The sequence below is a fragment of the Melanerpes formicivorus genome, unplaced genomic scaffold (assembly GCF_026170545.1).
Source record: "Melanerpes formicivorus ecotype bairdi unplaced genomic scaffold, bMelFor1.0.p_v2 SCAF_11, whole genome shotgun sequence".
Classification (NCBI taxonomy): Eukaryota; Metazoa; Chordata; class Aves; order Piciformes; family Picidae; genus Melanerpes; species Melanerpes formicivorus.
Window position 1 is genome coordinate 19,602,967 of NW_027142363.1, and position 15,162 is coordinate 19,618,128.

The window sequence follows — 15,162 nt, forward strand, 5'->3', positions numbered from 1 at the left end:
CCCCTTCCCCCCCACCCGGTGACTGAAAAAAGGTTGAGTGGAATTTGTGTAGATTAGACCATGCTTCATGGGCCTGTTCCTGCTGGGTGGCTCCTAAGAGAACCTTTTCCTTCCCTGTTCTAAACTCTCTGTCTGTTGTGTCTGTTTGAAACTGCAAGGGCTTTTTCTTTTTCTTTTACTATGTGTTTGTGAAGCAACTGAGCAAGGTCTTTATGCTGACTGAAGCCTATCATGTCCTTGGCATTGAAATAATTGCGTGCATTAAAGGACAAAACCAGTACTCTCTGCGCAGTATACAAGCCTTAGAGTGATACAGTGCTACTTTGATATGGTCATATTGATTTCCTCTTCAGCCTTGCCTGGGTCACTCTGCTCTTGATTCTGTATTGTGCTGTCTCTAGATTGTGAGCTCTCCAGAGCAGGCACCGAGAGCAATAAGCTTGCGCCGACAGGGTGAATCCCAACATCCTGCCCCTCAGGTTGTTGCAGTGCCAATCTTCCTAACAGAACAGCATTTTCAGGTTGTTCTTGGTGCTTTATATGAAAGATTTTCAGCTAGATTGTTGGTATTTTTTTTGGTGTGTGTTTATTTTTGCATTGCTTGGGGTTTTTTTTTAACCTATCTTTCAATTAAGACACAGCCAATGCCTATCAGCACCGCCCCGAGGAGTGGCTAAAGTTTGTTTGGTTAAGCCCTTAATGAGGGTGGATTTGGGAGGTGAGAATGAATTTCCTCTGCCCACCAGGAGCAAGCACTTGGAATGGATGTGTAGATTGATAACTTCTCAGCCTTCTCCCAGGACTTGTGCAACAGCAAAAGTGGACCAAAAAATGGATGATCGTTGCCAGCTCTCTTCTAGCTTCTTGACCCACGTGAAAACTCTGTGCTGGCTCTACCCATCACTAAACACACAAAAATCTTCTGTAAAGAGGGAGGAAAAGGACAAGGAGGTGGAAAAGCAGAAGGAAAAGGACAAGGATGGCTGATATCTGGGAAGATGTATCTTTTTTTTTTTTTGGTCATCTAGCATAAGCAGAATATCTAACATGCCTGAAACCTGAGAAGCTAAAGTAGATGAGGGAGAGGAGAGGGAAGAAGGAAATCAGACTATGGGGGAAAACAATGCCACTTCCCTAAACTCTCACATGGCAAATCTCTGATGCCAATGAGAAAATGGTTGGAGTTTCTACAACCTCAAAAGAGTTTGGAGCCACTGCCAAGGTATTTTTTTTATCAGCACAAATAGCTCCTTCAGTGGGTTTGGTCTTTTCTTGTGGAAACTGTAACTATCAGTCAGAGGTGAATGCAACTTGTCATGCCAATACCTCAGTGCAGAAGGAACAGGTTTGCAGGGTCCTGTAGCTATTCAAACCAGCTGACACCCATCAGCAAAGCAGAATCAATAACCTGGCAAGCAGGAAATGTTGTTAGGGTTGCAATGTGGGGAAATTCTTGTGCATTGGGTAAAGCAATGTTATGGGTGGGTGGGGTCTGGTATTGATTGGTTTTTTCTTTTCCCCTTTGTATGTTGGTTTTTTTTCCCCCCCTCTGTCCCTGGTCTGTTGCCCAGGTGTGTGGCATGGTGGTTTTAGGTTGTGCCCACTATCTGTGGTTATGGGACTGGCTGCACACATGTTCTCCAGTCAAGAGACGCAGCCTGCAGTGGCTGTGAAGGACTTGTCGGGGTAGAATGGATGCTCTTGGAGGTGTCTTCCAACCTGGCTGACTCTTCCAACCTGTTTGATTCTAGAGAATTGGTTTTGAAGCCCTAAGATGTGGTCAGTTTGCAGGCAGCAGCCATACTCCCACGTGTAATCATATTTGATTTTTGCTTTTGTTTCTTTGTTTTTCTTTTGAGGACATGGAAGCTGTTTGATCTGTGTCAATAACTGGAACTTAATTTTGTGGGTTTTCACAGTACTGATGCTCCAGAAAGTGACAAAATGGACTTAGCTCAGGTGCTATCTTTTGCCAGGAAGCAGACTTAAAAGTATGGCTGCTTGAGTGAAAACTGTGTGTGTTGAGCAAAGAAGCTGTAGACTGTATGCCTTCTGGCAGGCAATAAAAAAAGCAGGCATCCTGGGCTGCATGAAGAGAAGCATAGCCAGCAGGGCCAGGGAGGTGATTCTCCCCCTCTGCTCTGCTCTGGTGAGACCACACCTGGAGCCTCTATTACAGGAAGGATCTGTAGGTGCTTGAAGGTGTCCAGAGAAGGGCCACAAGGATGAGCGGAGGGCTGGAGCTGCTCTGCTATGAGGACAGACTGAGAGAGTTGGGGTTGTCCAGCCTGGAGAAGAGAAGGCTCCAAGGAGACCTTCTTGTGGCCTTCCAGTATCTGAAGGGGGCTACAAGAAAGCTGAGGAGGGACTTTTTAGGATGTCAGGGAGTGATAGGACTGGGGGGGATGGAGCTAAACTAGAAATGGGTAGATTGAGGTTGGATGTTAGGAAGAATTTCTTTGCCATGAGGGTGGTGAGAGACTGGCACAGGTTGCCCAGGGAGGTGGTGGAAGCCTCCTGCCTGGAGGTTTTTGCAGCCAGGCTGGATGTGGCTGTGAGCAGCCTGCTGTAGTGTGAGGTGTCCCTGCCCATGGCATGGGGGTTGGGACTGGATGAGCCTTAGAATGAACCAAGTTGGTCCCTTCCAACCCTGACAATTCTATGATTCTGGGTAACCCCTCAGGGAGTTTTATCTTCAGCAGTCCCTTTCTATTTCATCTTTATTTCTAATATAGAGCAGAAGACTGATTGTTCTGTGCTCCTCTTTGCCTGCTGCAGCAAACCAGATGAGGCTGTCATTTAAAAAGGAAAAAAAAAGAAAGAAATCACTTCTGAAATACAAGGCAGAGACACAGCAGGGTGTGGCAGCTGATTAAAGATGCACCACTGAGCCTGGCTAGGAAACATTTTCCAGGAATCCACTGTACTGCTACCCCTCAGGTTTCTCCTGAATCCTTTTGGTTTGAAACAGGAGGTGGGTCATGAATTTCTGAGCAGAGTTCTGAGAACTGTTTGAGGTTGAAGAGGCGCTTGGAACTCGGAAGGACTCCGTTCAGGTGGTGTCACGGGGGGAAAATCCAGTTCTCTGTGTGGTAAAAATGGGATTAGTAATCTTGGTTCTCTTTGCTATCCAGCATTACATTAAATGGGAAAAGTACCTTGGATTCTGGCTTCATTTTTTTGTTGTTGTTGTTGTTAAAAGAAAAGAAGGCACAAGGTCTTTTGTTTTGTTTTGTTTCCTAACCATTAGCTGAATAATAGTTCACACAAAAATGAAGTGTCATAGTTGGTTTGAAAAATAGCTCACACAGAGACAAAATGTCACAATTGGTTGGAAAGCCAGTTCACACAAAGATAAAATGTCATAATTGGTTGGAAGTTAAACTTCTGCCCATAACTGAGCAGAAGGATCTCTGATCTAATCAAGCATGAGTTAGCTGATTTTGAATCCAGCTGTACATTTGCTCTTGGTTATTAAGGTGGTTACCATATGGTTGGCTTAGTCACACTGATTGAATTATCTTTCCTTGCATTTGACCTAGCTGATAGTTTTCAATTCATATGGACCTACAGCATCATCTTTGGGTGCCCAGGATTTCCACCTGCCAGTTTGCCTCACAAGTGAGCAGCACACACACACACAAATCTCCAGTTTATTCTTGATTGCTAAAGGTATGGTTGATACTCTGCAGCCACAAGCAGGCAGAGAGGGGGAAACTTGTCTGTGGTGTTCTTATTTCAATTTCAGGTCAAACAATACAAGCCAGAAACACTGTTTGCTCTGTATCCTTTCCCGTCCCTTCAGATGAGGAGTGGAGGGGTGTGGGGGAAAGTGCAGCTCATCTTTTCTGTTGGAAGATGTTACCTCTCCTTGTTTGAAAGCTGCTCTGTAAACAGCATTCTGTTGCCTCTTGCAAGATTACTGTGGCAGGGTACCAGTGTAACTATTGTAACTTTTGCACATGTGGAATAAATATAATCTGGGTTGGTTTTTTTTTCTTGCAGCTTCCCTCTTTCCTCCCCTAAGGTGTGCAAAATCCGTGATCTTAGCCCTTAAAGGAGGTTCTGCAGAAGTTCTTTCTCCTCTTTTACTGTTTTCCAAGCCTTTAAAGCTTGTAGAAAAGCCTCGATTGGATGTGAACTGCACTCCACCGTGCTGGTGTGCTTGGGTGACCCTAATTATCCTTCAGAAGAATGCTTTCCACAAAACTAAGCTCTGTGAAATCATTAAGGGAGACTTCGCCCTCGACTCGCACCCTGATGTTTTAAGTTGAAAGCAGTGAACTGGCTATCAATAAAAACAGAGATGTGACTTTCTCCAGGAGTTGCTCTGTGTGGGTTCATGGCTGCCACCATGAAGTCACTGTGATTTCAGCTCTTGCTTTGCTGCAGGGTGTATGTTCAGGGCCCTTAGCTCTGGATCCCGAGTGGCTTAAGGGGTAGGTGCCAAATAACAGGTATCAACATATCTCAGCCTCTTGTGTGGCTCATTACCCTGTCTATAAAATGTGTGTGTTGGTGTTTCCTACCTCACAGGGCTGTTGTGAGGATAAATGTACAAGAAATTGCTGTTCTGTACTGGAGATAACTGAGTGAAGCAGGAAACTACCTGCAGCAAGCCAAGCAATGGAAGAATTTGCTGAATGCTCACAGAGGACCTGGAAGTTGAAGGAGGATGATGCTAGAGGCTTCTGTCTGTGTAGCACCAAGCAAATTACTGCTTTTGTTTGCTTCTAGCTGTGGCAGCCCAACATGACCACTGGGCTTGCTGCCATTACTGACTCTGCCCTGTGTTGTGGGGAGCAAAGAGGGGTTTAGTTTTGAGCCCCTTCTGCTGAAGAATTCATGAAGTTGGGGGTTGTTAATTTTCCAAATGAGGTTTTCCTCTGCTTTATTAAGTGGGGGTGTGCCTCCTTGTTCCCACTTACCAAAATGTCTGTGAGTACTGGTTCCAAATTAGATCACTCCCACCTGATATGTCTTCTTTGCCTCTTATTTAATCACCAGTGAGTGCACTCCGTTCCTCAACTGAGAACAAACTTTTTGTGGCACTGATTAAACAGAGGGGAAAAAAAAAAAGTAGGTTCTGGAGAGAATGTTTACTCAAGTGCTCAATATTTACCTGGTTTCTCTGAAGCAGTCAGGAGAAAGGGTCATAGAGCACTCAGGCTGCCCAGAGAGGTTGTGGAGTCTCCTTCTGTGGAGACTTTCAAGGCCCATCTGGATGTGTTCCTCTGTGACCTGAGCTGGATTGTATGGTCCTGCTCTGGCAGGGGGGTTGGACTCAGCGATCTCTTTGGGTCCCTTCCAATCCCTGATATCCTGTGATCCTCTGAAAGGAGACTCCTCAGAAGCTGTTGTATGCTCAGTGTATGCCAGTTGTCTCTCTCCTTTAATTGTCTTGGTGGATGCTGTTAAAATGTTTGAATTACGACTTGATGGAAGGAAAAAACCAACCAAACAAAACCCACATTGGAGACACTCAGCCTCCCCACGAATGAACTTTTCACTGTCTGTAAGCTATCCATCCTTTTCCATATGATTGGAAAGAAGTGGGAGAGCTATCAGCATTGACATTTAAGCTTTCATGGTGGAGTTTTCAAGCTGTACTGTGTTCCTGAGATGAGTGAGGTGCTCAGAAAGTCTCAGAGCAATTTTGCAGCTGCGCTTCGGAGCATTGGGTACCACGTTGCAAGTTGTGTTTGCAGCATCGCCTACCTGAGACTCCAGATCTGGTTTTGAGCATTCTGTAGCTTCCAAAAGCAAATTGCAATATTGATCCATCCTAAGGCAATTTGTAATTCTGGTTTGGGTTTGGTTTGGGTGTGTGTTGTAGTTGAAGGAGTGTATTGAAAAAGACCTGGGGAGTGTTTGTGGAGATGTGGTAAAAGCTTTAGTTTTGCTGTTGCTGCTTAGGGCCAGAATTGTTTAGGCTGCTGTTCTTGAAGTGTACCCAAAAAAAAGCACTTTCCTTTCCAGAGGCAAATTCCACATGGCATTTGTTAAAAGTCCACAAATCTTCAGGGGTAAAAATAGGAAAAATTAAAAACAAAAAGGAAAAGAAAAAGGGTAAAGGAAAAAGGAAACAGAAAAGGGAAAGGGAAAAGACAAAGGAATAAAGGCTAAGGGAAAGGGAAAAAAGACAAAGGAAAGAAGAAAAGGGAAACTAAAAAGGAAAAAGGGCAAAGGGAAAGGGAAAAAAGACAAAGGAAAGAAAAGGGAAACTAAAAAGGAAAAAGGGCAAAGGGAAAGGGAAAAAAGACAAAGGAAAGAAGAAAAGGGAAACTAAAAAGGAAAAAGGGCAAAGGGAAAGGGAAAAAGACAAAGGAAAGAAGAAAAGGGAAACTAAAAAGGAAAAAGGGCAAAGGCAAAGGGAAAAAGGACAAAGGAAAGAAAAGGGAAACTAAAAAGGAAAAAGGGCAAAGGCAAAGGGAAAAAAGACAAAGGAAAGAAGAAAAGGGGAAAAAAAAGGAAAAAGGGCAAAGGGAAAGGGAAAACAAAGGAAAGAAGAAAAGGGAAAATAAAAAGGAAAAAGGGCAAAGGGAAAGGGAAAGGGAAAAAAGACAAAGGAAAGAAGAAAAGGGAAAATAAAAAGGAAAAAGGGGAAAGGGAAAGGGAAAAAAGACAAAGGAAAGAAGAAAAGGGAAAATAAAAAGGAAAAAGGGGAAAGGGAAAGGGAAAGAGAAAACAAAGGAAAGAAGAAAAGGGAAAATAAAAAGGAAAAAGGGCAAAGGGAAAGGAAAAGGGAAAAAAGACAAAGGAAAGAAGAAAAGGGAAAATAAAAAGGAAGAAGGGCAAAGGGAAAGGGACAAAAGACAGGAAAAAATTTAAAAAGTCTTTTCTTTTAGAGATATGCAAATTATGTTTGGATGGTGATGGTTTGTGAAACACTTTAAAAATTCTTTCCCATGATGTCTTTTTCTTAGGGTATGTACATTAAATCAACATATGATGGTCTCCATGTAATTACTGGAACAACAGAAAATGTAAGTATTGTTAATACTGTATGTTCAGGCCTGGAAGCCTTTTTTTTTCTCACCTACCCTTGTGGTTTATGCTTTCCTTACATTTTGCTTGCAAAAAAATCCCCCCCCAAAACCCTAAACCCAACTGTGCTAGCTGGCTGTTGGGGACCAATGGCATGCTGGACAGCAGAAATGCTTGTGCTTGTTTAGCTCAGGATTGAAAGAGCTTTTCCCAGCTGAGAACCTGGAGTAGCAGGTTTTGATTTGTTCCTTGCAAGACACCTAAAAAATGCTGCAGGTGGGCAAGGTAGGAGGTAGCTGCCTTGGAGTTACCTTGCTGGGTGAATAAAAGATAAATGCCTTTGTGATGTACCTGCTGGGGTTTGCTTCAGTATTAAGCAGCTTTTGTATTTTCCATCTCTCAAGCTTCATGTTGTAATAAATAAATGCATGGAGATAAGGACATCCCTTCATGTGGGCAAACAGTTCCTGCATGAGCTTCTGAGCGATGCCTAGAGAAAGGAGCACTTCTTACTGGTGGGCAGATCCTTCCTTGAAGCTATTAAGCAACAAATCAACCACAGCAGACTACTTCTCAACTGCCTCTGAAATAAAACCTCCTTTCCTTGTACACCACGTTTAGAGAGCTTGCTGTCTGGTAGGATGTAAGCAAAATGATCATCTAGAGGGGGAGAGGCTTCCATCTGTGTTCTTCAGTGAACATGCAATGCACTAAACACCACTGAGTTTGCCATAGTGGTTTAGGCAATTCAGGGATTCCTTTCAAAGGTCTGGATGGCATTTTTTTGTTCAAAGTGAAGCTGTCAGAAACATCTGGTTCATCCTGCTGCTGCTGTGGAAAGTGAAAACTCACCTACATAGGATTTACAGCTACTGCCTCTGAGCTGCAGTGAGGTTCTGTTAGCATCTCCATCAAAGAGGAATGTTGTTTCCAGCCCTTTTCCCAGGAGCTGCAACCTGGTAGACCTTCCTTCCTGTCTCTTTTCCTCTGCTAGGATATCCATGGGCTATACCTGATAGATAATCATAGAATCGTTAGGGTTGGAAGGAGTATCCATTGTAGAAGCTATGGGGATGCCACAGGTCTCAAAATAAAGTAAACAGTGAGGGATTTCAGCCTTGAAATCAAGATTCTAAGGAGTCACACCCACAGCTACAGATCTCATCAGCCAAATTAGCAAAGTGAAACCAAGCCAAGAGAATCATAGTTGAGCTTAATCTGGGAAATGTGTGAAAGAAAAGAGAATGGTTTTGGCAGTTGAGTTTCAGATGAAGAAAGGAACCATTTCTCCCTGTGATTTGCTGGCATTGGATTTAATTTCCCAGGGGCCGAAGATGAAAATAAAATCTTAATGCATTTCCTCCAAATTCTTCTCTTTGTGATGCATGAATCTAATTTGAAGCCCCATCAGGAAGCTTCGGTCATGATGACTTTTGCTGCCGTTGTGCCGAGTCTTTTCCCCCCCCTCTAACACCCTGGAGGTGCTCAGGGCAGACCAAGAAGCTGCAGTTTGCTGTCTAGGGGAAGAAGCTGTTGTGTGTTAAAGCATTTGTGAAAATGAATAATGCTGCAGGGGGGAAAAAAAGAAGGAAGGAGTCTCCTGCTTTTAAGCAGGCAGCTGCAGCTGCTTCCTTAAATCTCTTTTTTTCTCTTTTAAAAGTATGATTCTGTTAGATGGGAGGAGAAACATCTAAGCAGCATGGCCAAGCTGCAGCTTCTTTGAATCAAAGAAATTATTATTTTTCTTTTGAAAGCATGATTCTGTTAGATAGGAGGAGAAACATCCAAGCAGCGTGGTCAAACTGCTTCTTTAAATCAAATAACTTACTCTTTTTTCTTTTAAAAGTATGATTCTGTTAGATGGGAGGAGAAACATCTAAGCAGCAGTGGCCAAGCTGCAGCTTCTTTGAATCAAAGAAATTAGTAGTATTTTCCTGTTGAAAGCATGATTCTGTTAGATAGGAGGAGAAACATCTAAACAGCATGGCCAAAGTGCTGCTTTAAATCAAATAAATTATATAGTTGTTTGTTTATTTATTTGTTCTCTTTAAAGTATGATTCTGTTAGATGGGAAGAGAAACAAGTAAGCAGCACCGGCCAAAGCATGGTCACAGACTCAGAGAATTGTCAGGGTTGGAAGGGACCTCAAGGATCATCTGGTTCCAACCCCCCTGCCATGGCCAGGGACACCTCAGATTGCTCAGAGCCACATCCAGCCTGGCCTTAAAAACTTCCAGGAGTGAGGCTTCTACCACCTCCTTGGGCAACCTGTGCCAGTGTCTCACCACCCTCATGGGGAAGAATTTCTTCCTGACATCCAATCTGAATCTACCCATTTCTAGTTTTGTTCCATTCACCCCCCGTCCTATCACTCCTTGACACCCTCAAAAGTCTCTCCCCAGCTTTCTTGTAGCCCCCTTCAGATACTGGAAATGTTGGTGCAAATGTCATCTGTCCTGGTTTACTCTTTGTGATACTGATTTAACTTCCAGGAAACAGCAAGAATCCAAATTCTTTTCCCTTTGGGCAAAATTTTTTGGTCTTTTCCTCTCCAGTTCTGTTTCTCCAAGTGAGACAAAGTCTTCCAATATCTTCTGCTTTCCTGCAAGATCCCAGGGAAGCACTTGTCTTTCCAGCAGCATAGCCACATTCATGTCATGGAGTAGGTTTTTGTAACCACAGCTCTGCTTTTTTCCCCCATTTGCCAGCTGAGGTATTTGATGTTCAGCTCCAAAGCCCGTTTCCAGTTGGGATCGTGCTGTTCAGCATTAGGAATCATCTCCCAACACATCAGACCTGCAGTTCAAAGCAGCTGAGCTTTGAATCCTGAGCACTGAGAGAGCATAGTTCTTCACCACAGGTCACTGCCCCACAAAAGCTTGTCTCTGGTGGTCCTGTACCATTAGAGTAAGGTTAGCCTTCTGGTTCATGTCTCCTCTCTTTTGTTTGGAAGTCTCAAACTGTGCCAGGGGAGGTTTAGGCCGGAGGTGGGGAGAAAGTTCTTCCCAGAAAGAGTAATTGGCCATTGGAATGTGCTGCCCAGGGAGGTGGTGGAGTCACCATCCCTGGAAGTGTTCAAAAAAGGATTGCATGTGGCACTTGAAGCCATGGTTTAGTTGTCAGGAGGTGTTGAGATCTTTGGTAATAGGTTGGACTTGATGACCTCTGAGGTCTTTTCCAGCCTGGTTGATTCTATGATTCTAAAGGGGTGTCTTTGTCCAGCTAAGGAACACAGCTTTCTTGTTGAGTAGCCCTTCTTAGACCATGTTGGAGAGATTCTTTTAATTCACAAAACCAAGGTATTCTTCAGGTGAGGCCATTTTGTCAGTTGGTGTTCCAATAAAATAAAAAAACACAACAACAAGAAGTATTTTCTAAATTAGTATCATTCAGTGCACCTCCAGCAGGAGTGCTCCCAGTGTCCCCACTCACTGTGCCCTGCTTGAGTTTGTGGGGGGGGTCCCCTTAGGTCTCAGGAAAGAGAGGCCATTCAGAAGGATTAATGCCAAAATCTCCACTCTGGGCAGGCAGCAAATGTCCTCCCAGGGAGTCTAAACTGGGCTTTCAGGCACTGTAGGTGCAGTGGGGGAATGGAACAAAGACAACATTTAACCTCGAGGAGAAAACTAAACCTGTTCTGAAGAAGAAACCCTAAGAAGATTCTGAGCAGCTTGTGTAGTGCCCATGTGTGAGCCTTAGTGACAGGTACCTCCCTCTGTTGTTCAGTTCTGTTGAACCAGCTCATGAAGATGTAGCTGGGATGGGAAGCACTCTTCCTCCTAGTAGGACTTCACCAATGGATCTTTGACTTAATGAGCAGCATGCACATCTGAAGAAAGAAAGAGCTTTGAATTCTCTGTTGGTCTCAAGCAGTGATGGTGGAAGATTCTCTTTACAGCTGGGTCTGTGTTCTTAACTTAGGAGGAAAAAGTGCTTAGGACCAAGAGCTGCAGCCTAAGACCACACAGCCTTGAGATTCCTTTCTGAATGGATTCTTCTCTCACCTTGCAGTGTGATAGAGGCAATCAGTTGTTGTTTTGCTTTTTGTTTTTAAAGTAGGCTTTGCCAGTCTGAAGATGGTCAGACCGTATTTTCCTGGCTTGGCAAACTCTTACACAGACTATCTGTTTGCTCAGGATTTAGGGCTGCATATGCTGAAGTCAACACAAGAGAAAGTTTGTGCCATAATAAGGTCAAGAGTAATGACACAAGATCCACTTGGCATTTAGATTTTGGAAGTCTTATGTATGGAAGTAACATCTGAGCAAAAAAAACCAACCAGCAGCATGGCAGGGAAGGATCAGACAGATTGTTAGGTAGGAATTAGTAAAGTGTGAGTAGTGAAATGGCAGCAGGAGAGAGGTCATTAGAACACAACCACCTGCGTTAAAATGTTTCCTCAAGTCACTCAGCCAACATCTATAAGGCCAAAGTAGTGCCCACAAGTCAAGGCTGCTGTTCTTTATGTAAGTAAAGTTATACCTTCAGCAGCCCACCTTGAGTGAGGATATTCTGAGCAGTGTCTCTTTAGGGCTGAGTGGTGAGTGACCCTTCTTCGCAGCCTCCTGTTTCTCTTGGATATCTTCCATTTAAACACTGTCCTTAAGCAGTGCATCATGTGCAATTCAAATAGGAAGTCATGGTGTAGCTGTGGGACATATATTTGGAGTGAGGATGTAGTACATAGGTTATGAAGAAAAAGTGGCTGCAGGGAGACCTTAGAGCAGCCTTCCAGTGTCTGAAAGGGGCCTACAAGAAAGCCAGGAAGGGACTGTTGACAAGGGCTTGTAGTGATAGGATGAGAAGCCATGGATTGAAGCCTTAGGAGGACAGATTAAGACTGGAGATTAGGAAAAAATTATTTCCAGTGAGGGTGGTGAGACACTGGAACAGGTTGCCCAGCGAGGTGGTGGATGTTCCCACCCTAGAGGTGTTCAAGGCCAGGTTGGATGAGGCCTTGAGCTACCTGGTCTAGTGTGAGGTGTCCTCTCCCATAGCAAGGGGGTTGGAACTAGATGATCTTTAAGGTCCCTTCCAACCCAAACCGTTCTGTGCTTATTAGATACAATCCACATTTCAGGCCTGGAGCTTATTCTGTAGGTGACCTTTGTTCTCACCTGATCCTGAATTTAATTTCTCTCCTCTCTGTAAAATTCACAGTGGCTTTTCAGAATCCTACTCCTGAACAACTTGGGTGGGTTTTGTTTGGGCTTTTTTTTTCCCAAGGTGTCAGTCTCACTTTCTACCTTGAAGTTGATTAGATGGCTTCAGAGGCTGGCAGCCTCAGTATTGAGAGAAAAAAAAATGACAGCATTGTCACTCTACAAACCTAAAGGAACTTATTTTTCCTCTAAGCACAGGGAGATTTCCCTCTGAAAACAGTTGGTCTACTGCCAATGTAGAAGAGAGGAGAAGGGAAAGCTTGTGGGGGCTGCCACTTTATGTGGGAGTGTTGGAGGTTTTATTTTGAGGGGTTGGGATGTTTGGGGATTTTGTTTTGTTTGGGGGGTTTTGTTTGCTTGGTTTGGGGCTTGTTTTGTTTGGGGTTTTGTTTGGTTTGGGGTTTTTTTTTGGTCTCTTTTTAATTTAGTTGTTGTCAGGGTGAGGGTTTTTGAGGCCAAAGGAAAAAAAAAAACCCCAACCCACCACCTACTTTTCAGTTTTTGAAACTGTGATCTTCCTAGGATGTGATCTTTGGTAGGATTTTGCCACTGGCTGCATTTCTTTCACCCTAATGATGCCCAGAAGCTAAGCTACCGCTTTGTTGCTCTTATCTTCCCAGAGGTCCCTAACCTAAATCTTCTCTCCTTGTGTACTCTTTGAAGAAGGGTCATTTCCTGAATGTCTCTGCAACATCATGAAACTTGGTAGGCTAAAAAAAGATGCAGTTTGTTTATGAGGAATTGCCACCTTTGTCTTGATGGGTTAGAAATTCAGCCCAGGACTGGCTTTCAAGGCTTAAGAGAGGTCAGGCAGAGGAACGTTCTCTTTGGGCGTAACAATATTAAAAGGAGACCTTTAGGAGTCAATTACCCTTTTCATAAGCCAATACTGACAACTTTCTTGGAATCTTTAGGACTCAATTACCCTTTCATAAGACAATATTTATACCTTCCTTGAAATCTTTAGGACTCAATTACCCTTTCATAAGACAATATTTATACCTTCCTTAACGTTTGACTGTGTTGCGTGCGCTAGCGCAGATGATTTCTCTCCAACGCCAATGCACTGTGAATTATTAAACACCTCTTTAATTCTGTATTTCACAGTAGGAATGCCATGCTGGGTCTAACCTGATTTCCATAGCTTAGCCACCCTACTTGCTGCAAGAGAGATGATGACCAGTAAGAACTGTACCCTTGATCATCTCTTTTATTTTAAATTCAGTCACCTGCAGATCGGTGCAAGAAAATCCATGCTGGGGATGAAGTGATTCAAGTTAATCACCAAACTGTGGTATGTATCACTGTGTTCTGTGTGAATTGGAGATAGAGGTGCCATGGCACATCAGCATGTGTAGAACAGAAAAAAACAAAGCATAAATGTGTTTTTGATAAATATTTATTCTAACAGCTACCATTTTCCTTTTCTCTTCCAAAACCACAGTAGTTCATAAAAGTCCTTAAGGTAAGCCCCAGTCCTCTTGGGTGTCACTGGAGGGATGGAGTTAGGCTTCGTAGCTGTGGCCTTGGGAGATCTTCTGCTCACCTGCAAATGAACAGTTTGGTTTAGTGTAACAGAAGGTTTGGGTTGAAGGGGTGCAGGGAGTGGGAAATGTTGTACCCTTGTGGGTTTGAGATGAAGATAATTTGTAGGTTTAAGATGAAGATAATTTACTGGAAGCCAGAAGACTTCTGCTGGAATGTGTAGAACAAGGTTTTTTGAGAAGACAGCCTGCAAACACTCCCACAGGGAGCTCAGGGTGTTTAGCTTAATTTAAATGGGGCTTTTTAAACCTGGGAGGTTAGAGATGAAGCAAATGTTTCAGGTATGCTAGGCAGGGAAACCAATGGCATGCAGCTTGCTCTTGGTGTGAACAGATGCATTTTCTGTCCTGATGGTTTTGTTTAGGATCGAGGCAAAAGGTTGGTAGCAGAGCAGACTCTCAGTATGAGAAAGCAGCTATTCCTTGTCCAAAGTATGAAGTTTCCTTCAGAGTAGCAAAAGTCAATGCAGAGTGTGAATTACAGTGTGTCCTTGCAAGCAATTGAACTGAGCAGTTTAATGATTGCCATTATTAATACAGCAACCATTTGTTTCAAGTGTTCTGTCGTTCTCCGTGGGGTTCCACTTCTAGCTTGGGGCCACAGTACATCATGTCAGCTCCTCTGCACAAATGAGGCTAATATTTCAGGAGAAGACCCTCCAGCTAAGTTTAATATCAGATGTACTGTACATGCATGGAACTTAACTGATTGGAAGCTCTCTCTTGAGCTATGCAAGGGAATTTGATAAATCTAAGCACATCAGGGAGAGGTTTTAATATTTCTTTTGGGCATATGTAGTAGTCACAAGTGTTGTATCCTGTGGTTACTTAGGTGTAATTCCATTGTATTTTTGCACTTTACTATGAAAGGCATTGTAGAACATGATTATTTTGACTATCAGACCTGAAGCAGCACATGAAATGGGGTTGTTCAGCCTGGAGAAGAGAAGGCTCCGGGGAGACCTAAGAGCAACCTTCCAGTGCCTGAAGGGGGCAGGCTACAGGAAGGCTGCAGAGGGACTGTTTGCAAAGGCCTGAAGTGATGAGATGAGGGGCAATGGTTTGAAATTAGAGAAAAGGAGATTTAGATTGGATGTTGGTAACAAGTTCTGCACCATGAGGGTGGTGGAACGCTGGAACAAGCTGCTAAGGGAGGTAGTTGAGGCTCTATCCGTGAAGACCTTCAAGGTCAGGTTGGACTTTATCTACTAGAGGATGTCTCTGCTGGCTGCAGTGAGGGTTGGACAAGATGACCTTTGGAGGTTCCTTCCAACCAAAATCATTCTATCGTCACCAAACACTCAGGCCTGCTAGTTTTTCCAACAAGTTGTGATGGTGCTCTGTAGCAAAGCTGCCTTATCCAACTTAAGATTTCCAAGCAGCTAGGTATTTGTTCTGGCTTTTATGGCACATCTACACTGCATTTATTTGACAGGAAGATCAGATTCTTACTTCTAACACTAGTAATG

General features: G+C 43.6%; 1 protein-coding gene across 8 annotated transcripts in view; it reads left to right on the forward strand.

The window, feature by feature from the left end:
- Nucleotides 1-15,162, forward strand: part of CNKSR2 (connector enhancer of kinase suppressor of Ras 2) — a 246,863-nt gene that overhangs the window by 106,934 nt on the left and 124,767 nt on the right. For 5 of the 8 annotated variants that reach the window (XM_068144773.1, XM_068144776.1, XM_068144771.1 and 2 more), the window contains exons 7-8: nucleotides 6,927-6,986; nucleotides 13,375-13,443. The exons of 1 other annotated variant lie outside the window; for it this stretch is intronic. In XM_068144773.1, coding sequence (XP_068000874.1) covers nucleotides 6,927-6,986; nucleotides 13,375-13,443 — 129 coding nt within the window. The remainder of the gene's footprint in view (nucleotides 1-6,926; nucleotides 6,987-13,374; nucleotides 13,444-15,162) is intronic. 2 more of the 8 variants (XM_068144772.1, XM_068144775.1) reach the window with 1 other exon arrangement.